Below are 25,904 nucleotides of genomic sequence, written 5' to 3' on the forward strand. Positions count from 1 at the left end.
CTATACTACCTTTATCGTTTCTTTATCTAAACAGCCCCTACTTTTTATTTATGTGCTTTTTATTATCTTGCAAACCTATCCAAAAACACCTACAAAGTACTTCTAGTTTCATGCTTGTTCTAGGTAAAGCAAACGTTAAGCGTGCGTAGAGTTGTATCGGTGGTCAATAGAACTTGAGGAAATATTTGTTCTGCCTTTAGCTCCTCGTTGGGTTCGACACTCTTACTTATCAAAAGAGGCTACAATTGATCCCCTATACTTGTGGGTTATCACCTCCCACTCACTTCTTTCGAGAGAAACTCCTTCTCTAGAAAGGATCCATTCTTAGCAATGAGTATCTCGTCTTCGGATCTGTGATAGAAGGTGTACCCAACAGTTTCCTTTGGGTATCCTATGAAGACACATTTCTCCGATTTGGGTTCGAGCTTATCATGTTGAAGCTTTTTCACATAAGCATCGCAGCCTCAAACTTTAAGAAACGACAACTTGGCTTTCTTGCCAAACCACAGTTCATATGGTGTCATCTCAACGGATTTAGATGGTGCCCTATTTAATGTGAATGCAGCTGTCTCTAAAGTATAACCTCAAAATGATAGCGGTAAATCAGTAAGAGACATCATAGATCGCACCATATCTAATAAAGTGCGGTTACGACGTTCGGACACACCATTACGTTGTGGTGTTCCAGGTGGCATGAGTTGTGAAACTATTCCACATTGTTTCAAATGAATACCAAACTCATAACTCAAATATTCGCCTCCACGATCAGATCGTAGAAACTTTATTTTCTTGTTACGATGATTTTCCACTTCACTCTGAAATTCTTTGAACTTTTTAAATGTTTCAGACTTTTGTTTCATCAAGTAGATATACCCATATCTGCTCAAATCATCTGTGAAGGTCAGAAAATAATGATACCCGCCGCGAACCTCAACACTCATCAGACCGCATACATCAGTATGTATTATTTCCAATAAGTCAGTTGCTTGCTCCATTGTTCCAGAGAACGGAGTCTTAGTCACCTTGCCCATGAGGCATGGTTCGCAAGCATCAAGTGATTCCAAAAGCCCATCAGTATGGAGTTTCTTCATGCGCTTTACACCAATATGACCTAAACGGCAGTGCCACAAATAAGTTGCACTATCATTATTAAACTTGTATCTTTTGGCTTCAATATTATGAATATGTGTATCACTACTATCGAGATTCAACAAAAATAGACCACTCATCAAGGGTGCATGACCATAAAAGATATTACTCATATAAATATAACAACCATTATTCTCTGATTTAAATGAATAACTATCTCGCATCAAACAAGATCCAGATATAATGTTCATGCTTAACGCTGGCACCAAATAAAAATTATTCAGGTCTAAAACTAATCTCGAAGGTAGATGTAGAGGTAGCGTGCCGACGGCGATCACATCGACTTTGGAACCATTTCCCACGTGCATCATCACCTCGTCCTTAGCCAATCTTCGTTTAATCCGTAGCCCCTGTTTTGAGTTGCAAATATGAGCAACAGAACTAGTATCAAATACCCAGGCGCTACTACGAGCATTAGTAAGGTACACATCAATAACATGTATATCAAATATACCTTTCACTTTGCCATCCTTCTTATCCGCCAAATACTTGGGGCAGTTCCGCTTCCAGTGACCAGTCCCTTTGTGGTAGAAGCACTCAGTCTCAGGCTTAGGTCCAGACTTGGGCTTCTTCACTTGAGCAGCAACTTGTTTTTCGTTCTACTTGAAGTCCCCCTTCTTCCCTTTGCCCTTTTTCTTGAAACTGGTGGTCTTATTAACCATCAACACTTGATGCTCCTTCTTAATTTCTACCTCCGGAGCCTTTAGCATTGCGAAGATCTCGGGAATCGCCTTATCCATCCCTTGCATATTATAGTTCATCACAAAGCTTTTGTAACTTGGTGGCAGTGATTGAAGAACTCTATCAATGACATTATCATCAGGAAGATTAACTCCTAGTTGAGTCAAGTGGTTGTGGTACCCAGACATTCTGAGCATATGCTCACTAGCTGAGCTATTCTCCTCCATCTTGTAGGCAAAGTACTTTTTCATAGGTCTCATACCTCTTAACATGGGCATGAGTCTGAAATACCAATTTTAACTCTTGTAACATCTCATATGCTCCATGTCGTTCAAAACATTTTTGAAGTCCCGGTTCTAAGCCGTAAAGCATGGTGCACTAAACTATCAAGTAGTCATCATACCGAGCTTGTCAAACATTCATAACGTTTGTATATGCTCCTGCAATAGTTCTGTCACCTAGTGGTGCATCAAGGGCATAATTCTTCTGTGCAGCAATGAGGATAATCCTCAGATCACGGACCCAGTCCGCATCATTGCTACTATCATCTTTCAACTTAGTTTTCTCTAGGAACATATCAAAAATAAAACAGGGGAGCTATACGCGAGCTATTGATCTATAACATAGATATGCAAATACTATCAGGACTAAGTTCATGATAAATTAAAGTTCAATTTATCATATTACTTAAGAACTCCCACTTAGATAGACATCCCTCGAGTCATCTAAATTATCACGTGATCCATATCAACTAAACCATGTCCGATCATCACGTGAGATGGAGTAGTTTTCAATGGTGAACATCTCTATGTTGATCATATCTACTATATGATTCACATTTGACCTTTCGGTCTACAGTGTTCCGAGGCCATGTCTATACATGCTAGGCTCGTCAAGTTTAACCCGAGTATTCTGCATGTGCAAAACTGGCTTGCCATGTTGTATATGAACGCAGAGCTTATCACACCCGATCATCACGTGGTGTCTCAGCACGAAGAACTGTTGCAACGGTGCATACTCAAGGAGAATACTTATACCTTAAAATTTTAGTAAGGGATCATCTCATAATGCTACCATCGTACTAAACAAAATAAGATGCATAAAAGATAAACATCACATGCAATCAAAATATATGACATGATATGGCCATCATCATTCTGTGCCTTTGATCTCCATCTCCAAAGTACCGTCATGATCTCCATCGTCACCGGCACGACACCATGATCTCCATCATCTTGATCTCTATCAACGTGTCATCACATGGTTGTCTCGCCAACTATTGCTTTTGCAACTATTGCTATAGCATAGCGATAAAGTAAAGCAATTATATGGCGCTTGTACATCCCACACAGTCAGTCCCAGACAAACGTTTCCGTTTGTATGTACATTCCACACAGTCAATCCAAGGAATATGTTTTCGTTCTTATGTACATCCCACACAGTCAATCCAAGAAATATGTTTCCGTTTGTATGTACATCCCACACAGTCAACCGAGGAAAACGTTTCCGTTCGTATATATATCCCACATAGTTTTATGTATAGCTTCGTGTGTGATAGGTGTAACGATCACACACGCTCTGCCTCGGTTAACCGTTTTCTTTTATTCAACTACATCACACACGATTTGATGAAGAAAACTGTATGGCATTAGGCTATCCATCACAACCGCTTTTACTGCTAGAACCGTTTGCAAAGTTCCATGACCCTTTTAGCAGGTTTAGTAGTTTACAATTAATAATTCCAATATTACACAAATTCACATTTCATATCGAACAGCTGCTTGCCAATTTCATATCAAGGACATAAATATATTTTAACATCACAGTACGATAGCTACCTGAAAACAGCCATGTTCGTCTTCTCCATCTCTGCTTTCAGTTCAGTAAGAACCTATTTTACACGGACCAACTGGGAAAGTGCCTCCTCCTTCGCCAACACCATCTTAGCAAAGTCTAATTTAAAAAATCTGAGCTCATTCTCCATCTTCCTCTTTCTTCCACATCTTGAAATATTCTTCAGCGTTGATAACACTTTCTCTAAGCCTATCTCTGTTCTCTTCCTCATACATGCTCCAGACCTTTACTAGGCACATCTTCAAAGACGGTGGCCACTCTTGATCAACCCACTCCAGGTAAGAACAATTTCGCTCATCCTATAATATTTAAAACTAGATCAGTAACAATTGTAGGGGAAATGGGTTTCTAGCAACATAGAAAATCACCAAATACATATTTTGAAAAACTTAAGAAACAATTCAATTATGACATATCTTCTCAAAAAGATCAATGCCACATGAATTAATTGCTACTGAGACAACAACCAAATTCTGAAACATCACAAGCTATAATTAACTACAACAATGCTACAAGTTCTTAGTCATGTACTATAAATAACAAATTGAACATTTTATGAGGAAACTAAATATAATTGCAACAGCATAGCAACAGTATTTGAATGATATCAAATTGATACTAACAGGTGTATACATGCACAAATTTAGTAACATAGAACTAATAACACTAAGGCCGTCCGCTATGTATGCCAAAACCGGTGTCAAGACAACTGTTGCTACATTCGGCACCGGTGCCCTGCACTGGCGAGCCGATGCAGAGGAATAAATCAGGGAACCGGACTCCGAAGCACCTAGTTGCTCCGATGCCCAGTTCCTTCGTGCCATAAAGATTTAGTATTTTATTGCTCGGTTGCTCAGATGTGTGGATCAAAGTTGGCTACACAAACTGCTGAAGCGGTGACAAATAATTTTCTAATGGCACCGTGTATGAGATGGCAACATTTTTAGATACTAGGTACAAACTATGACATTGTCTTAACATCCAGAATAACATACCACAGTGACAGTGTCTGAATCACATCTACCAAATGAGTTGTAACAACGAAAGTGGGGCTAACCTTCTTTGCACATGCCAGAAACTTCCTCCTACTGTCCACAGATTCAAACGCAACTAACTTCACGCATGGAGATTGATGGTTACAATGAGCAGGCAGATCTTCAGCCACCTTGCTCCATTCGTTGCAATTGATGGTCCTAGGGAGCTACAAGAGGAAGACATGACTCAAATCGACCGCCGGGTTAAAATCCTTCATTCCAAATCATAACCCGAGAGAGAGAAGAGAGGCATACCCGGGTGATGAAAGAGTCGGAGGAGGAGGAGGAACCGCTGGAGAGGTCATTGAAGAAGACCATGGTGACCGCGGCGGTCGGATGCGAGACGGCGAGAGCGAGCAAGCAAGCAGGGAAGCGGCTATAGCTTGGGAAGGAAGGAATGAGGAAACAGGGAAAATGTGACTTGTGGTCGGGAAGAAAAGAGGGTGGGGAGGGGTGGATATTTCGGCGGTATGCCAAAAATTTCGAAAGGTGGAGGGAAACTTTGCGTGTCGTGCCGCCGAACACCATTCACTTTGAATGAATGTGTGCATCGCAAATGATTCTTCTGATTTACACGCATGCGATGAGTTTGATCATTCAAATATTTGTGGAAATTTCCCTAGGTACTGTCCTCATCCACGTCATTGCATAATTTAACATCACTTGCTAATTTGGGCACACAAAAGAGCCTATAGCACACAGACCAAAGTTACTGAATCGAGCAATTTTAGTAATTAAACAGAGCTGGTTGGCCTAAACATTGCTCTAGCAAAAGACCAGTGTTATAAACAAAGGCTAAGTACGCATAATTTTAACAAAGTCGTCGTCGCGCCGCCCTATGCCTCGCCGGTGTAAGATGAGACATCGATGACTTGTCCTGGGGACATGCCGCCGTTGGTGGACTCCGCGCCCACCGAGCTGAAGTAGACCGCGTCATCGTCCTCGGAGCCGTCCTCAATGTTGTACTCCCTCCTTTCCGGTTTATAAGGCTCAATTCAAAAATCTCACCAACCAAGATAGATGATGAGTGGTGGAATATTTTTTGTAGTTTGCAAAAGCACCCAATTAATGCTCTTGTTTTCCTCAAAAATTATGTTTACGAATGCATTAATTGCAATGCATGCATGCATAAAGTGCATGCATTGGTCAGTTTTCAATTAATACTTGCATGCAATGATTTAATGCACCTTGAAGTCTAAACATGTGGTGGGGAACATGTTGGGGAACGTTGCAGAAAACAAAAAAAATTCTACGGTTTCACCAAGATCCATCTAGGAGTTCATCTAGCAACGAGTGATTAGATGCATCTACGTACCTTGTATATCGCGAGCGGAAGCGTTCAAAGAACGTGGATGAGGGAGTCATACTCGACGTGATTCGAATCACCGAAGATCCTAGCACCGAACGGACGGCACCTCCGCGTTCAACACACGTACGGAACAGCCACGTCTCCTTCTTCTTGATCCAGCAAGGGGGAAGGAGAGGTTGAGGGAGATGGCACCAGCAGCAGCACGACGGCGTGGTGATGATGGAGCTGCAGTACTCCGTCAGGGCTTCGCCAAGCGCTATGGAGGAGGAGGAGGTGTTGGAGAGGGAGAAGGAGGCAACCAAAGGCGTGTTCTGAAAGCCCTTCTTCCCCCACTATATATAGGAGGGCCAAGGGGGGGGGGGCGCCGGCCCTAGGAGATCCAATCTCCTAGGGGTGTGGCCAAGGGGGAGGAATCCCTCCTCCCCAAGGCACCTAGGAGGTGCCTTCCCCTCCTAGGACTCTTCCTCCTTGAAACCCTAGGCGCATGGGCCTCTTGGGGCTGGTGCCCTTGGCCCATGTAGGCCAAGGCGCACCCCCTACATCCCATGTGTCCCCCGGGACAGGTGGCCCCACCCGGTGGGCCCCCGGGACCCTTCCGGTGGTCCCGGTACAATACCGATAACCCCGAAACTTGTCCCGATGGCCGAAATAGTACTTCCTATATATAATTCTTTACCTCCGGACCATTCCGGAACTCCTCGTGACGTCCGGGATCTCATCCGGGACTCCGAACAACATTCGGGTTACTGCATATACATATCCCTACAACCCTAGCGTCACCGAACCTTAAGTGTGTAGACCCTACGGGTTCGGGAGACATGTAGACATGACCGAGATCGCTCTCCGGTCAATAACCAACAGCGGGATCTGGATACCCATGTTGGCTCCCACATGCTCCTCGATGATCTCATCGGATGAACCACGATGTCGAGGATTCAAACAACCCCGTATACAATTCCCTTTGTCAATCGGTATGTTACTTGCTCGAGATCCGATCGTCGGTATCCCAATACCTCGTTTAATCTCGTTACCAGCAAGTCACTTTACTCGTACCGTAATGCATGATCCCGTGATCAAACACTTGGTCACTTTGAGCTCATTATGATGATGCATTACTGAGTGGGCCCAGTGATACCTCTCCGTCATACGGAGTGACAAATCCCCGTCTTGATCCATGTCAACCCAACAGACACTTTCGGAGATACCCGTAGTATACCTTTATAGTCACCCAGTTACGTTGTGACGTTTGGCACACCCAAAGCACTCCTACGGTATCCGGGAGTTACACGATCTCATGGTCTAAGGAAAAGATACTTGACATTGGAAAACTCTAGCAAACGAACTATACGATCTTGTGCTATGTTTAGGATTGGGTCTTGTCCATCACATCATTCTCCTAATGATGTGATCCCGTTATCAATGACATCCAATGTCCATAGTCAGGAAACCATGACTATCTGTTGATCAACGAGCTAGTCAACTAGAGGCTTACTAGGGACATGTTCGTGTCTATTATTCACACGTGTATTACGATTTCCGGATAATACAGTTATAGCATGAATAAAGACAATTATCATGAACAAAGAAATATAATAATAATACTTTTATTATTGCCTCTAGGGCATATTTCCAACAGTCTCCCACTTGCACTAGAGGCAATAATCTAGTTACATTGTGATGAATCGAACACCCATGGAATTATGGTGTTGATCATGTTTTGCTCTAGGGAGAGGTTTAGTCAACGGATCTGCTACACTCAGGTCCGTATGTACTTTACAAATCTCTATGTCTCCATCTTGAACATTTTCACGAATGGAGTTGAAGCGACGCTTGATGTGCCTTGTCTTCTTGTGAAACCTGGGCTCCTTTGCGAGAGCAATAGCTCCAGTGTTGTCACAGAAGAGCTTGATCGGCCCCGACGCATTGGGTATGACTCCTAGGTCGGTGATGAACTCCTTCACCCAAATTGCTTCATGTGCTGCCTCCGAGGATGCCATGTACTCCGCCTCACATGTAGATCCCGCCACGACTCTCTGCTTGCAACTGCACCAGCTTACTGCCCCACCATTCAAAATATACACGTATCCGGTTTGTGACTTTGAGTCATCCAGATCTGTGTCGAAGCTAGCGTCGACGTAACCCTTTACGACGAGCTCTTCGTCACCTCCATAAACGAGAAACATTTCCTTAGTCCTTTTCAGGTACTTCGGGATATTCTTGACCGCTGTCCAGTGTTCCTTGCCGGGATTACTTTGGTACCTTCCTACCAAACTTACGGCAAGGTTTACATCAGGTCTGGTACACAGCATGGCATACATAATAGAACCTATGGCTGAGGCATAGGGGATGACACTCATTTCTTCTATATCTTCTGCCGTGGTCGGACATTGAGCTGAGCTCAATTTCACACCTTGTAACACAGGCAAGAACCCCTTCTTAGAATGATCCATACTGAATTTCTTCAATATCTTATCAAGGTATGTGCTTTGTGAAAGACCTATGAGGCGTCTTGATCTATCTCTGTAGATCTTGATGCCTAATATATAAGCAGCTTCTCCAAGGTTCTTCATTGAAAAACTTTTATTCAAGTAGGCCTTAATGTTGTCCAAGAGTTCTATATCATTTCCCATCAAAAGTATGTCATCTACATATAATATGAGAAATGCTACAGAGCTCCCACTCACTTTCTTGTAAACGCAGACTTCTCCATAAGTCTGCGTAAACCCAAACGCTTTGATCATCTCATCAAAGCGAATGTTCCAACTCCTAGATGCTTGCACCAGCCCATAAATTGAGCGTTGGAGCTTGCACACCTTGTCAGCATTCTTAGGATCGACAAAACCTTCCGGTTGCATCATATACAATTCTTCCTTAAGGAAACCATTAAGGAATGCCGTTTTGACATCCATCTGCCATATCTCATAATCATAAAATGCGGCAATTGCTAACATGATTCGGACGGACTTCAGCTTCGCTACCGGTGAGAAAGTCTCATCGTAGTCAACCCCTTGAACTTGTCGATAACCCTTAGCGACAAGCCGAGCTTTATAGATGGTCACATTACCATCCGCGTCTGTCTTCTTCTTAAAGATCCATTTATTTTCTATGGCTCGCTGTTCAACGGGCAAGTCAGTCAAAGTCCATACTTCGTTTTCATACATGGATCCTATCTCGGATTTCATGGCTTCTAGCCATTTGTAGGAATCCGGGCCCGCCATCGCTTCTTCATAGTTCGAAGGTTCACCGTTGTCTAACAACATGATTTCCAAGACAGGGTTGCTGTACCACTCTGGTGCGGAACGTGTCCTTGTGGACCTTCGAATTTCAGTAGGAGCTTGATCAGAAGTATCTTGATCATCATCAATAACTTCCTCTCTAGTCGGTGCAGGCGCCTCAGGAACATTTTCTTGAGTTGCGCCATTTTCCGGTTCAAGAGGTAATACTTCATCAAGTTCTACTTTCCTCCCACTTACTTCTTTCGAGAGAAACTCTTTCTCTAGAAAGGATCCATTCTTGGCAACAAAGATCTTGCCTTCGGATCTGAGGTAGAAGATATACCCAATAGTTTCTTTAGGGTATCCTATGAAGACGCATTTTTCCGATTTGGGTTTGAGCTTTTCAGGTTGAAGTTTCCTAACATAAGCATCGCATCCCCAAACTTTTAGAAACGACAGCTTAGGTTTCTTCCCAAACCATAATTCAAACGGTGTCATCTCAACGGATTTCGACGGTGCCCTATTTAAAGTGAATGCGGTAGTCTCTAAAGCATAGCCCCAAAAAGATAGTGGTAAATCGGCAAGAGACATCATAGATCGCACCATATCTAATAGAGTGCGATTACGACGTTCGGACACACCATTACGCTGAGGTGTTCCAGGTGGCGTGAGTTGTGAAACTATTCCACATTTTCTTAAGTGTGTACCAAACTCGTGACTCAAGTATTCTCCTCCACGATCTGATCGTAGAAACTTGATTTTCCTGTCACGTTGATTCTCAACTTCACTCTAAAATTCCTTGAACCTTTCAAAGGTCTCAGACTTGTGTTTCATTAAGTAGACATACCCATATCTACTCAAGTCATCAGTGAGGGTGAGAACATAACGATAGCCACCGCGAGCCTCAACACTCATTGGACCGCACACATCAGTATGTATGATTTCCAATAAGTTGGTTGCTCGCTCCATTGTTCCTGAGAACGGAGTCTTGGTCATTTTACCCATGAGGCATGGTTCGCACGTGTCAAATGATTCATAATCAAGAGACTCTAAAAGTCCATCAGCATGGAGCTTCTTCATGCGTTTGACACCTATGTGACCAAGGCGGCAGTGCCACAAGTATGTGGGACTATCATTATCAATCTTACATCTTTTGGTACTTACACTATGAATATGTGTAGCATTACGCTCGAGATTCATAAAGAATAAACCATTCACCATCGGAGCATGACCATAAAACATATCTCTCATATAAATAGAACAACCATTATTCTCGGATTTAAATGAGTAGCCATCTCGAATTAAACGAGATCCTGATACAATGTTCATGCTCAAACTTGGCACTAAATAACAATTATTGAGGTTCAAAACTAATCCCGTAGGTAAATGTAGAGGTAGTGTGCCGACGGCGATCACATCGACCTTGGAACCATTCCCGACGCGCATCGTCACCTCGTCCTTCGCCATTCTCCGTTTATTCCGCAGCTCCTGCTGTGAGTTACAAATGTGAGCAACCGCACCGGTATCAAATACCCAGGAGCTACTACGAGTACTGGTAAGGTACACATCAATTACATGTATATCACATATACCTTTCATTTTGCCGGCCTTCTTGTCCGCTAAGTATTTGGGGCAGTTCCGCTTCCAGTGACCACTTTCCTTGCAATAAAAGCACTCAGTCTCGGGCTTGGGTCCATTCTTTGGCTTCTTCCCGGCAGCTTACTTGTCGGGCGCGGCAACTCCCTTGCCGTCCTTCTTGAAGTTCTTTTTACCCTTGCCCTTCTTGAACTTAGTGGTTTTATTGACCATCAACACTTGATGTTCCTTCTTGACTTCTACCTCTGCTGATTTCAGCATAGCAAATACTTCAGGAATGGTCTTTTCCATCCCCTGCATATTGAAGTTCATCACAAAGCTCTTGTAGCTCGGTGGAAGCGACTGAAGGATTTTGTCAATGACCGCGTCATCCGGGAGATTAACTCCCAGCTGAGTCAAGCGGTTATGTAACTCAGACATAGTGAGTATGTGCTCACTGACAGAACTATTTTCCTCCATCTTACAGCTGAAGAATTTGTCGGAGACTTCATATCTCTCGACCCGGGCATGAGCTTGAAAAACCATTTTCAGCTCTTCGAACATCTCATATGCCCCATGTCTCTCAAAACGCTTTTGGAGCCCCGGCTCTAAGCTGTAAAGCATACCGCACTGAACGAGGGAGTAGTCATCAGTACGTGCCTGCCAAGCGTTCATAACGTCTTGTTCTGCAGGGAGAACAGGTGCATCACCTAGTGGTGCTTGTAGGACATAATCTTTCTTGGCAGCTATGAGGATGATCCTCAGGTTCCGGACCCAGTCCGTGTAGTTGCTGCCATCGTCTTTCAGCTTGGTTTTCTCTAGGAACGCGTTGAAGTTGAGGACTACGTTGGCCATTTGATCTACAAGACATATTGTAAATATTTTAGACTAAGTTCATGATAATTAAGTTCATCTAATCAAATTATAATGAACTCCCACTTAGATAGACATCCCTCTTCTAGTCATCTAAGTATAACATGATCCGAGTTGGCTAGGCCGTGTCCGATCATCACGTGAGACGGACTAGTCAACGTCGGTGAACATCTTCATGTTGATCGTATCTTCTATACGACTCATGCTCGACCTTTCGGTCTTCTGTGTTCCGAGGCCATGTCTATGCACATGCTAGGCTCGTCAAGTCAACCTAAGTGTATTGCGTGTGTAAATCTGTCTTACACCCGTTGTATGTGAACGTAAGGATCTATCACACCCGATCATCACGTGGTGCTTCGAAACGACGAACTTTAGCAACGGTGCACAGTTAGGGAGAACACTTTCTTGAAATTATTATGAGGGATCATCTTATTTACTACCGTCGTTCTAAGCAAACAAGATGCAAAACATGATAAACATCACATGCAATCAAATAATAATAGTGACATGATATGGCCAATATCACATAGCTCCTTTGATCTCCATCTTGGGGCTCCATGATCATCTTGTCACCGTCATACTCATCGACATGTAAGTTGTGATTCCTATTACAATAGCATGAACATCTCATACATCACATATAGATCATTCATCATTCATCACAACTTTGGCCATATCATATCACAAAGCACTTGCTGCAAAAACAAGTTAGACGTCCTCTAATTGTTGTTGCAAGTTTTACGTGGCTGAAGTAGGGTTCTAGCAAGAACGTTTTCTTACCTACGTGAAAGCCACAACGTGATTTGTCAACTTCTATTTACCCTTCACAAGGACCCTTTTCATCGAATCCGCTCCAACTAAAGTGGGAGAGACAGACACCCGCTAGCCACCTTATGCAACTAGTGCATGTTAGTCGGTGGAACCGGTCTCAAGTAAGCATACGTGTAAGGTTGGTCCGGGCCGCTTCATCCCACAATACCGTTGAAGCAAGATAATACTAGTAGCGGCAAGAAGGTTGACAACATCAACGCCCACAACAAATTGTGTTCTACTCGTGCAAGAGAACTACGCATAGACCTAGCTCATGATGCCACTGTTGGGGAACGTTGCAGAAAACAAAAAAAAATCTACGGTTTCACCAAGATCCATCTAGGAGTTCATCTAGCAACGAGTGATTAGATGCATCTACGTACCTTGTAGATCGCGAGCGGAAGCGTTCAAAGAACGTGGATGAGGGAGTCGTACTCGACGTGATTCGAATCACCGAAGATCCTAGCACCGAACGGACGGCACCTCCGCGTTCAACACATGTACGGAACAGCCACGTCTCCTTCTTCTTGATCCATCAAGGGGGAAGGAGAGGTTGAGGGAGATGGCACCAGCAGCAGCACGACGGCGTGGTGATGATGGAGCTGCAGTACTCCGTCAGGGCTTCGCCAAGCGCTATGGAGGAGGAGGAGGTGTTGGAGAGGGAGAAGGAGGCAACCAAAGGCGTGTTCTGAAAGCCCTTCTTCCCCCACTATATATAGGAGGGCCAAGGGGGGGGCGCCGGCCCTAGGAGATCCAATCTCCTAGGGGGTGTGGCCAAGGGGGAGGAATCCCTCCTCCCCAAGGCACCTAGGAGGTGCCTTCCCCTCCTAGGACTCTTCCTCCTTGAAACCCTAGGCGCATGGGCCTCTTGGGGCTGGTGCCCTTGGCCCATGTAGGCCAAGGCGCACCCCCTACATCCCATGTGTCCCCCGGGACAGGTGGCCCCACCCGGTGGGCCCCCGGGACCCTTCCGGTGGTCCCGGTACAATACCGATAACCCCGAAACTTGTCCCGATGGCCGAAATAGTACTTCCTATATATAATTCTTTACCTCCGGACCATTCCGGAACTCCTCGTGATGTCCGGGATCTCATCCGGGACTCCGAACAACATTCGGGTTACTGCATATACATATCCCTACAACCCTAGCGTCACCGAACCTTAAGTGTGTAGACCCTACGGGTTCGGGAGACATGTAGACATGACCGAGATCGCTCTCCGGTCAATAACCAACAGCGGGATCTGGATACCCATGTTGGCTCCCACATGCTCCTCGATGATCTCATCGGATGAACCACGATGTCGAGGATTCAAACAACCCCGTGTACAATTCCCTTTGTCAATCGGTATGTTACTTGCTCGAGATCCGATCGTCGGTATCCCAATACCTCGTTTAATCTCGTTACCAGCAAGTCACTTTACTTGTACCGTAATGCATGATCCCGTGATCAAACACTTGGTCACTTTGAGCTCATTATGATGATGCATTACTGAGTGGGCCCAGTGATACCTCTCCGTCATACGAGTGACAAATCCCCGTCTTGATCCATGTCAACCCAACAGACACTTTCGGAGATACCCGTAGTATACCTTTATAGTCACCCAGTTACGTTGTGACGTTTGGCACACCCAAAGCACTCCTACGGTATCCGGGAGTTACACGATCTCATGGTCTAAGGAAAAGATACTTGACATTGGAAAACTCTAGCAAACGAACTATACGATCTTGTGCTATGTTTAGGATTGGGTCTTGTCCATCACATCATTCTCCTAATGATGTGATCCCGTTATCAATGACATCCAATGTCCATAGTCAGGAAACCATGACTATCTGTTGATCAACGAGCTAGTCAACTAGAGACTTACTAGGGACATGTTTGTGTCTATTATTCACACGTGTATTACGATTTCCGGATAATACAGTTATAGCATGAATAAAGACAATTATCATGAACAAAGAAATATAATAATAATACTTTTATTATTGCCTCTAGGGCATATTTCCAACAGAACAACCAAATTAAGCCTTATAAAATGAAACAACTAAAATTTTGAGATAAGCCCTATAAACCGGAAAGGAGGGAGTAGTACTCATAGTAGTGGCTACGCCAGAGCTCGCGCTGGTACTGCATCGCCGATTCCTCGATGGACAGACTCTTCTCAACCTCGTCCTGAGCCATGCGCAACTCCTTCTCCCGGCGCTCCTTGATCTCCGCCGCCTCCTGCATCTCTAGCTCCCGCTCGGCGATCTCATGAGGAAGCAGGTGCTCCATGGCCTCCGCCGCCTTTTCGGACGTGAGTTGCATGCTGGATTCCGAGGTGGCCCGAAATATCTTGGCGTGTGCGTCCTCGGTCTTGGTGTGGATGGCCTCGACCCAGGCCAAGGCGACATCGGTGGTGCGTACGGCAGCTCGAGCGCTCTCGGCGTTTGCAGTCGCCGTCTCGGCTGCTGCAGCTGCCCCGTCGGCTGCCACAGACGCCCTCTTGGCAGATGCAGCCGTGCTGAATGCGGATGCGGCCGCGCTCTCGGCGTAGGCGGCCATGCTCTCGGCGCAGGCGGCGGCGCTCGGGGAGGACGCGGCCACCGTACGGGCCCTCATGAAGCGTTTCCACGGCGTCATTCTTAGCAAGAAGGGGTTGCGGGAATGGGGATCTGGGATTCGTGGTTTCGGAAGTGACCGGCACTAGAGCAGACGAAGCCGGCGAAGTTTATGGAGGAAGACTTAAGTAGACCCACGAACTTTCATCGCAAACAATCCCTACAACAAACTGTGTTAATTTGTATGAGTTATATGTTTGGTTCAAAAATGATAGGTATACAAGAGTGATATAATAAAAACTAGCATGTAGATCACTGAATATGAAGTGTTTGATTAACGATATTGAGGTTATAATATGAACGTTTACTAGTTGATACAAGGCAGATCAACCAAGGCAGGGGCGCACCCTGATGATGGAAAACATAGTAGAAAACAAAAAACTCCGCCCTATGATCAACCAAGAACACTATGAAAATGCAAAAACGGTTTGGATCGTATCATTATCGGTTCTGAGTTGCAGCAGAAGAAGACGAGTAGGTGTAGATCATACTTGAAATCCCTCGAACGGAAAGCTGAAAGCACGGCCTCTCCACAGTTTGCAAGCGTACGGTCTTCAAGATCCGGCAGCGCTTCGCCATCCAGAGCTAATCGTCGCCGAAGAACTAAATGGAGGAGATTAGAACCACACTGAACTTCTAATTATAAGTATTAGAAAGGATCTAGATATGTTAACATCACGGGAAACTATTAATTTAACATCACAAAAATAACTGTTTTCACCTATATATAATTTATCGGTATTACCTGATAAACTCCGAAACCTTTCCAGTGACCTTGAAACGCTTTCGGTTCCTTTCAAAACTATTTCGAATATTAATGAAACTATTTCATAAATATTTTCTCATTACTCTTGTCCTACTAATACTTAACATATCGTGATTACCTTAAACTTGTGACCCTGTAGCTTCAGTAAAATATAGACATGAACAAAATTCCTTTCGTTCAATGACTGATAACGAAACCGCAGACGTGTATATCGGAAAAAAAAATTGAGACCAATTCAAGGGCTAACCCTCGTTGGCTTTTCTTTATAGGAGAAACTTCGTGAGCACCGTGCGTCCGTGCCGGGACTCGAACTTAGGGTGGGCTGGCAGCAACCTTAGCTGCCCAGCCAACGAGTCGACACCCCATTCTCACATACGTGTATATCGATTTCGATCCCTGTATAGGTCGCGTTGGTGCAATCTTCCACCCCCAACACGTCGCGCTACTCGTCGCGTGTCCGAATATCCATGAAGCCACCTCTGAGTCATGGCTTGCGGTTTGGCCGCAAAATTTCCCATGAACAGTGGTTGTATCTCTATTTATAGCTAATAAAAAAGGGACATAAGTCGGAGGAAGTTATAAAAAGGGACGACGCAAAAAAAAAAGTAGCACCGATGATCATTGCTTAGTGCTCAAAATAATGCTAGCGGGAGGAACACAGGACCTACAAAGCATGTACCGTCGGGCCACGTACCCAACAAGATCACCACATGTTTTTATTTTCAGAAGATCACCACATGTGTTAGTCAACGCTTGGCAGCCATACACTCCGTCTCGTCTGTGTTGAGCTGCCGACTAATCTACCACATTAATTCCATCTCGTTTATGTGGCGCTGCCCTGTTAGTCTACTGCGTCCATACATTCGCATGCCCCTCCCGTCTCGAAGTTGCGCATGACGAGACGGAGTTGCGCATGCAAAGCACTCGACAGATGAGAAGGCAAAAGCTCCAATGTTCACATTAGCATAACAATCCGATAGAAAACACGCAATTAAATATCAGCCCAGCTACGGCCGCAAATTCTAGTGCTGCTATTAGCATCACAGCTTACAACAACAGGCCTGTTCCGGACACACGAGGAAACAAGAGTTGGTCGTGGGGCATCGTTCTGCATCAAGCCAACCAACAGCAGCCATTTTCTAGTCAACAGTCTCATCGTCCTTGTCAGTTGTCTGCGGGCCGGTGGAGGACGGGGAGTAGCCCGGTGCAGTCGGGGAGTAGCTTGCGCTGGGGCTGCACGCTCAAAACCACAATTGTCAGAAGAGCTAATTGCGCACTTTCATCGCGGGCAGATGAGATAAGACCTCAAGCATTTACCTGTAGTTTGGAGATGTCGGGCTGTAATCTGGGCTAGGTCCTCCAGAGGTAGTGTGCGGGCTGCAACACTCGCGCAACGTGTTAGAAAACCCATGTATTGCCACAGCAACAACGTTTTAAGTTAGAAACAATGGTGATTATCAACAGAAATGGGCTCACCTTGTAGGGCTGTATGACGGGCTTGGTTGTGCATATGATGGTGAGGTGGGCGAGTAGGTCGGTGAGGTCGGGCTGGAGAAACGAAACAGAGGTGTAATGTAATCAAAATAAAGCATAGACATACATGGAACACAACACCGAAAGAACGGCCAAAGCTATCAACAGAATACCTGTAGTTCGGAGAAGTCTGACTGTACGGGCTCATCATCCTTGGGCTGCTTGGAGAATAAGCATGTGAAGGACTGTACTTGGCCGAAGAAGGATTGTAGCTCGGTGAAGTGGGGCTGTAGTTCGGTGAAGTAGGGCTGTAGCTCGGTGACGTCGGGCTGTAACCAGGCGATGTAGGGCTGTATGCAGGCGATGTAGGGCTGTATGAGGGCGAGGTAGGGCTGTATGACGGGGATGTCGGGCTGTATGAGGGCGACGTGGGGCTGTATGAGGGTGATGTCGGGCTGTATGAGGGCGATGTTGGGCTGTACGAGGGAGAAGTGGGGCTGTATGATGGCGACGTTGGGCTGTAAGATGGCGACGTCGGGCTGTATGCAGGAGATGTCGGGCTGTATGCTGGCGAGGTCGGACTATAAACCGGTGATGTTGGACTATAGCTCGGAGATGTGGGGCTATAGCTTGGTGATGTTGGGCTGTAGCTCGGAGATGTGGGGCTGTAGCTAGGAGATGTGGGGCTGTAGCTCGGGGATGTTGGCGAGTATGATGGACTGGTCGGAGAGTATGATGGACTGGTCGGGCTGTAGGAAGGAGAGCCAGGCGTATATGATGGAGAGGTGGGGCTGTAGCTGGGCGATGCAGGGCTGTATGATGGAGAAGTGGGACTGTAACCATGTCCTGGCCCTGGGCTGAACACCGGAGAAGATGGACTGTAACCACCTCCAGAGGATGGGCTGTAGTTTGACGGGACGGGTGAGAATGCCATGCCCCCAACATATGGTGAGAACTGAGCATCTGTAATTGGGGAAGCCCTGAAATTTGGACTCAACATTGGTGACATCATTCCTCCATCACGGTACGGTGTCGCGGACATGGGTGAACGCGCTGGTGTCATGCCATAGTCCAGACCTTCAACATAGCTTGGGAGTTGAAGCTCAATGGCCTGCTGCAGCATCTGGTCATTCAGATACAATCCACAGCCTCCTGTACCAATAGGAGCAAGCTGGCCAAGCATAATGTTCTCAGTCACACCTCTCAGGTAATCAGATTCCGCATATACAGCAGCATCAAGCAAGATATCCACTGTTTCTTCAAAAGAACATCTCATGAGGGGCCCTGTGTCATTACGATTTATACCATGCCTAGTAATAGCCATCAGGTGACCTCTGTATGTCATCGTATCACAGAGAATGGCCAGATGCCTGTAGTTCACATAAGACCCATCAAAAGATATAACCACCCTCAGCTCATCCAAGAGAGATCTGCGGACAGCCTCAATCCCAAGAACCTCAATCACTTCAATCAAATGGTTACTTGTTGTCCTTGTAGAATCAACATCCTCATGACACATCACGGCCAAGAGGTTTACACCTTCTGTATCAAGCATCCACTCGTTATCTGGTTTGAAACCCTCACTTTCATCAAATTTATTGACCTTCCCGTATTTGATGAAGACCTTGTTAATATCTGGAATGCCTCGAAGGGCCATCTCAGTCAACATATTACCCTCAATCTTCTTGAGGAAGACGTCATCCTCAGCAGATTCATCCTGTATTTCTCCTTTTGGAGCTTCGTCATTTGTAATGCGGACACGAAGGATGAGCTTATCTGCATTATCATCATTGAATATGCATGACAAGTCATCGTCAAATTCATGATTGATCTTCTCTGCAATATCAGCCATGCTCAATTTCTTATCAACCATCATCTCACGGTTCAGCTCAATACGCAGCAGCCAAGGAGAGATCTTATCCGGGTCAATATCCTCATCAGGCATTTCATAATATGACCTGACAAATTCCACATCCTCTTCAATAATGGTTCCTAGAGGATCAGGATCATACCATATCTCAGTGGCATGGGTCACACTACGCAGTGTAGTGTACTCCAAGGCACACTGCACATTCTTAGCCAATTCTTTTTTCTTGCTTACCTCAGGCTTTAGGAAAACAGACAGAGATGGAGTCTTTATCTTCTTGGCGACATTAATGATCTCTCTTAACCTGGGAACTCCAAGGGTAACATTCTTAGCACTAACACCAGCATAATGGAAAGTATTCAGTGTCATCTGAGTTGCCGGTTCTCCAATGGACTGTGCAGCCACACATCCAATCATTTCACCAGGAGCTACCAAAGACTGGAGGAATCTCGATTCAATCTCACCAATGACCCATTCGAAGGATTCCTTTGTAAGCCTGTATTCTTTCAAGACCCTCTTGCTAGCAAATGTGCTGCGAAGCAGGATATTGAAGAACAAAGTAGCGTTCTTCTGAGCCTCGATGCTCATGGCATCGTCACCAGGGACAACCTTAAGTCTTTCTTGCAGCTTATCTATTGCTTCCACAATTTCCATCGGGTGCATGTCAGAAGGTCTTCTTAAATCAATCTTGAAAGTCTTCTGAGCATTCCAGATAAGCCGCTTCAGGTTGACAGGCATAGGCCATGTATTGTCGCCAGTTGTAGTAATTTCAGTCCCAAGCTGTAATCTGTCAGCTTCTAATTTCTGAACCTCTGCCTCAAACACATTTCTGAATTCACGAATGGTCTTCAAATCATCAACATGGTCCGGCAACATGTAAGTAGGCCTCCAGTTCTCATCATCGAGTTCATAACGAAATACATTATCAAACTCAGCCTTTTTCATCTTCAGGGAGTCCAATTTCTGTGATTCAATCCAAACAGCATCCATGCCATCTTCTCCATACAAGAATTGAATAACATCACCCAGCGAATTTCGCACAGTACCATCATATTTCACCATAATGTCCTCCATAGCCTTCACGAGCCTCCGCTGAATATATCCCGTCTCGGAGGTTTTCACAGCAGTATCAATCAAACCTTCTCTACCACCCATAGCATGGAAGAAAAATTCTTGTGGTGTCAGACCTCGAAGGTAAGAGTTCTCAACAAACCCACGACTTTCTGGGCCGTAGTCATCTTTCGTGAAGTGGGGCAATGTACGATCAACAAAACCAAATGGAATCCGCTTGCCCTCAACATTCTGCTGTCCGACACAAGCAGTCATTTGCGAAATATTAATGAAACTGCCTTTTGAGCCTGCAGTGACCATAGCTTTCAAATTGTTGCTCTCAGACAAACTCTTCTGAGCACTACTCCCAGCATCATCACGAGCCTTGTTAAGAACCTAGCATGGAAAACGGATATGTCAAAACAAGTCTACCAAAAAACTGATGGCTTACTCCTTCCCATATGGAAGGATCAAAGTCTCCCAAATGGAAGAATCAAACTCTCCCAAAAAAAGCTGATGGCTTACTCCTTCCCAGATGAAAGAACCAATCAAGAGCATTCAGCAGTACCTGATTTACTCGGTTTTCGAATGATTCCATCATGGTGCGTCCTGGCTCAGGTTCCAAGTTCTTCTCTTGTGCTTGCTTAATAAGCTCCTTCACCTCATTCTTAGCTGTTCCAATTGTCTCGTTAATCTTCTCCATAGTAGCAGCATCTGCAATTGTATCTCCAATACCAATACTGAAACCGTTTTGCAGAAGCCAGTAGTTGACCAGCCACTGTGTATGACCCAAGAACTTCCGTGCAGCATCTGGCCCTACCTCTTCCCTGCAAACAGTTAAACCAACCAAAATTATTCAGCACAGAACATGTGTACCAAAAACTGCAATGCAACGTTTATAACTTACCAAATAACATGAATAAGACTTCCAGTTGACGTCCCAAGTGTTTTTTTGCAAAGTGTACCAGACAGAAGCTCTCCCTTCTCTATCCGGACCATAGTATCTCCTGGAGTAATAAATCCACTTTCTGTTTCAGCATGCCAGGCTGAAAATCTTATTAAATTGATTAGCTTGGGAATAATCAAGTTGAAAACTTGTTTGCCAGTCCAAATCGGTCTTGGTCTCAAAATGGCAGGTGCAGGGACCTTCCCATCAAAATCTTCCCACCACATTAGTATGTTCATAAATACATCCTGGGAGAAATTTCAGAACATTAAGCTACAAAAACTACAAACAATAATATTAGGTGTTTAAGGAGAGTATGTTAACCTTTTCAATAAGAGTGTCCCTTTTGGTTATTTTTCGACACCCAAGAAGTGTGTCCTGGACAATACCCATAACAGGTCTATTCGCTTGAGGCGAGACAATACATTTTGGCACCATCATCAACTCTAAAACTTCAGCTCTTGTCTCAAATGACTGAGGAACATGCATATTCATTTCATCCCCATCAAAATCTGCATTGTATGGTGATGTGACAGACAGGTTCAGGCGGAAAGTTGAGTACGGCATAATTTTAATACGATGCCCCATGATAGACATTTTATGAAGACTTGGTTGCCGGTTGAAAAGAACAAAATCTCCATCATTGAGGTGTCTTTCCACCTGAGAAGTCAAGCACAAAACAGGTGAGCCAAACCAAAAGGCAATTTTTGTTTATGTCACCATTAAAACGGTAGATGCTGCAACGATGTCAGCACTAACCTTGTAACCCAGCTCCAAATGCTGATCACTACTTTTCTTCACATAGCGAAGATCCAGCCTCTGACCATCTTCCCTGATGATGTACTTTGCACCTGTCTTACCTGGGGGTGGGTGAGGCCCATATTCTACTAGCTCTTTCAACCTGGTATGATCAGATTTAGACATAACTTCTCACATACCAATGCAAGAAGAGTGATTACATAAGATGCCTTAATAACAGAAAATTAATTTACCTCTCGATGTTATATGGAGTGACAGTTTCTGGGTATGTCAGATTCAAAGCAATACTCCATGGCACCCCCAATTGATCAATGTTGATATTCGGATCGGGTGTGATGACAGTACGAGCTGAGAAATCAACACGCTTCCCCATTAAGTTTCCTCTAATCCGGCCTTCTTTTGCTTTCAGCCTGCTGCATATTGACTTAATAGGCCTTCCAGAACGCTGAGTGGCCTGGATATTTCCACAACAGATAATGAGAATAACTTATCTATTAGTGATTAATATGGGGAGTGCACTTATAGACTACTCACCCTTGGTTGTCCAGGAAGATCATTATCGAAGTACGTTGCAATGTGAAACTGCAACAACTGAGCAAACTCAGTTATAATGTGAGCTGGGGCTCCATTTCTCTCTTGCCTCCTCAAATTCTCATTATGTCGAATTATCATCGCTAATTGATGAGTCAAATCATCCTGTAGAAACAGAAGAAACAGCAAGATAAACAGTGAGTGGAAGGGTGAGACCTGTGAACCAACCATTGGATCCATTCATAATAATTTTAGTAGTAGTGGGCTAACCTCACTTCTGGAGGAAGTATCCATCATAACAGATGGTCTGACAGGCGGTGGAGGAATTGGAAGGACTTGCAGTATCATCCAATCAGGACGAGCAAACTTAGGGTTCAGGCCCAACAAAAGACAGTCCTCATCACTTATACGCTTGAGAACATTAAGGACCTGCCCCAATAAACCATCATGTGAGCCATGTGATTAGCTGCAAATTCTTAGAACCTATTGAATTGAGTAAGGATAATGTAAATACCCTCTCGGCAGAGAGAATTTGCTTTCGCTCCACTGGTTCAGGGAGTTGATCTTGATCATCACTTTTCTTCTTTGTTGCTTTAAATTCAGCAACCATCTTCATACCATCAACTGTGATATTTGGCTGCTGAGCACCACAACCACCTCTTTTCTTCACTGGCTCATCAGCATCCTGCTGATCTTGAACCTCAAGTTCATCACCCCCAGCACAAATCTTTTTGCTCTTGCAAGCATCATATATTCTTCTTAATCTATTTTTTGGGTTCCTGATTTTCAGAGCCTGCTTGAACTTGGTATCGTCCTGCAAGACATCACTGATAAATAACATGCCAAGATCAAGGCACACAAAATAAATGGTCCACGCTATGATACTGTTTAGTACTCCCTCCGTTCACAAATATAAGATGTTCTAACTTTTTTGTGAATCTGATGTATATAGACACATTTTAGTGTGTTTATTCACTCATTTCAGTCCGTATGTAGTCCATATTGAAATATCCAGAACATATTATATTTGTGAACGGAGGGAGTAGCTAACATGCAAGAACAACCTTTCTCAGAATTCATGAGAAAACGCCAAGTTATTTGTAATTAGGTTCAATGGTTCTGGTTATTTTACCAAAGACAATAATTAATAAAATAGGCATTGCTACGGGGACACATCATAAATGCAGTTTTCTTTTGTCTGATGCAGTTCTACCAATGGCAGGCTCTATTGAAATTTCACAAAGATAATCTTGGCTTCCAATGTTGAATTCCAGATCCATAACAAACATGAAAGATGTCTAAATCAATTGCATGTACAGGTTCATCGCACCTGATCAAAAAGATTCTATGAAGTTGAACAGATGCAAAATTGGACAAACATAAGTGAAAATTACGATTGTCATGATTTCAGTTTAGCTTGTCTTGCACATCAGTTACTCCTTTCAGTTTACCTTAGACATGCACCAAACAACAACCTAGTAAAATGCACAGGTCTTAAAAGGAAACCAGACGAACAGAGGGGTCATGTACCTCATCCGCCAGGATCTTGGAACAGTTGAAGCACACACAGCGCATTATGGAGAGTACAGTCTTGATGAAGCCGATGTGGAACATTGGCTTTGCAAGCTCAAGGTGGCCAAAGTGACCCGGGCACTCAGCCATCCCAGCCATACATGTATCACACTTGATCTTTCGGTCAATAGTGCCCAAACGAGGGTCACTCAAACCCCCAGGCTTTGCCTTCCCCCTCTCCATAGTCTCTGCATGCTCTATCACCACCACTGACATTTGTCTCTACAAAAATAGCAAAGCAACACAAAAATTTATCAAATTCAATCCTACAGATTTCTTTGGGCACTCCATTGGAGCAGTTCAGGAGGCACTCCTCAGACCATCATTACAACGGTCGATGGTCATTTGAACCAAACAAATCATACTATTAAACCCTCTCAAATCCATCTTATTAGATATATTCTGCAAATCTATAGTATAATACCAGCAACCAGATGCGTATAGCCTTATTCAAACTTCTATTGAATATGACCCAATCAAAAGCACGGTAAAAATCATGTGTGATAATAAACAAACAGTGCAAACTGCTAAGCACAACCAAACTGCCAAATTCATAGTAAATACAAATACCACACAAGTAATAAGAACATCTGCCTTTTGTTAGATCTGTTAAAACTTTGATGTACATGTAATACAAGTGTGAAGTTCAACTCGACGTTTCAACCAAATATCCCACTTGAATAGTATTACATGGAGTACAACTTGTAGCTCAAACCGAACTAGAGACTTACAACCAAGCATTTTGCTCAAAGTTTAACTAGTTTCCCAAGTTAGCAAAACACCGACTCAACCAAACAACACTCGTGCATATATTGTTCGGTGTCAGAACCTTTGGTAAGTTACAATGGATCAGCTTCAACATATATTTGCAAGATCAAGCTCGGCCAATTCGCTACCCAAGCAACACCAGATTGAAGCTAACAACCAGCAACCCGATGACAGTTCATCCAGAGTTCGAAGCTAGCTAAGCCCACTCAAACCAGTACGAGTTCCCACTCCAGGCAGAGAAACGATACAGAGGCGGCGGTGGGGGTGGGGGAGGCGAGGTATTACGATTTCATCCGGGCTGAGGATGCCGAACTGCACGAGCTGCACCTTGGCCACCTCAGCCGGCGAGTACGGGAACCTCGCGTCCATTTCACCCCCACGGCGGCGCCGCCGCCACCTAGGGTTTGGGTCTCAGATCCCGCCGCCCGCCGCGAGCGCTCCGCCGACCGAAGCTTGGGCCGTACGGCCAGCCCCTGTCTGGAGCACGCTAAACTTTTTGGCGGCTAAAATCGAGCTCTAGTGGGATCGATCCGACCGGTCCTCGCCTCCTCCGCGAGAGGGGAGGGGAAAGGGGATCTGGAGAGAGTGCGTCTGAGAAAGAGGAGAACTGGGTGGGGGTGGGGCTATACTTATAGACGTATCGTGCACCGGACGGGCTATAGTGAGCCGGTGGGCGCGTGGACCCGTGGAGGCGGTGTATGGATTCAACTCAGAGTAGGAAACGCAGTGTAGGTGGACCGGGTGCGGGGAGGGAGGAAACAAAGGGAGACGCACTGAACCGGCCGTGGATGCGCAGTAGACGGTGGAGATGAGAGTTTTGGATAGGGTTCCCATCGCGTCAATGCGGAACGGTTGAGAGCATGTGAGTGGTCGTCGACTCGTCGATTGTCGTGGCTTTGCTATTCTGGGTTGTTCCCATCGTTAGAGCCGAGGTCGGTGATAGATCATTCTGAGTTTCGAATATCTTTTATTTCTCCAGAAAGTATGTATAAACATTTTTTAAAAAGTATACATGAACTCTGTTCAAAATGAAGGTTACTTAATTTTTTACATGCAAACTGATGTGGAGGGTT

The 25,904-nt window shown here is 44.7% G+C and overlaps 1 protein-coding gene across 2 annotated transcripts; it reads right to left on the reverse strand.

Annotated features, from left to right (window-relative positions):
* Nucleotides 1-16,797: 16,797 nt before the first annotated feature.
* On the reverse strand, nucleotides 16,798-25,444 carry LOC125524854 (DNA-directed RNA polymerase II subunit RPB1). Of its 2 annotated transcripts, none has more exons than XM_048689881.2 (14): nucleotides 25,117-25,444; nucleotides 24,022-24,285; nucleotides 23,006-23,305; nucleotides 22,762-22,920; nucleotides 22,495-22,656; nucleotides 22,194-22,414; nucleotides 21,961-22,102; nucleotides 21,526-21,861; nucleotides 21,163-21,449; nucleotides 20,824-21,082; nucleotides 17,466-20,651; nucleotides 17,342-17,413; nucleotides 17,170-17,222; nucleotides 16,798-16,926 (listed from the first exon to the last, which is right to left on the reverse strand). In XM_048689881.2, the coding sequence occupies exons 1-14, from the start codon at nucleotides 25,198-25,200 to the stop codon at nucleotides 16,857-16,859; spliced, it is 5,595 nt and encodes a 1,864-aa protein (XP_048545838.1). In that variant the 5' UTR covers nucleotides 25,201-25,444; the 3' UTR covers nucleotides 16,798-16,856. The 2 variants fall into 2 exon arrangements, with proteins under 2 accessions (XP_048545838.1, XP_048545837.1); XM_048689880.2 differs by having other exon boundaries at nucleotides 16,798-17,098; nucleotides 17,183-17,242; nucleotides 17,512-20,651; nucleotides 25,117-25,443.
* Nucleotides 25,445-25,904: the final 460 nt, after the last annotated feature.

This window comes from Triticum urartu, chromosome 7A (assembly GCF_056163025.1).
Source record: "Triticum urartu cultivar PI428250 chromosome 7A, HENAU_Tu73, whole genome shotgun sequence".
NCBI classification, from domain to species: domain Eukaryota; kingdom Viridiplantae; phylum Streptophyta; class Magnoliopsida; order Poales; family Poaceae; genus Triticum; species Triticum urartu.

Bases quoted from the DNA above. Each gene is read 5' to 3' on its own strand.
- LOC125524854 (XM_048689881.2), bottom strand. From the start codon at position 25,200: ATGGACGCGAGGTTCCCGTACTCGCCGGCTGAGGTGGCCAAGGTGCAG. The intron at 23,306-24,021 runs GTACATGACCCC...GATGTCTTGCAG, and splicing joins CCAAGATCCTGGCGGATGAG to GACGATACCAAGTTCAAGCA. The intron at 22,921-23,005 runs GTATTTACATTA...TTATTGGGGCAG, and splicing joins AAATTCTCTCTGCCGAGAGG to GTCCTTAATGTTCTCAAGCG.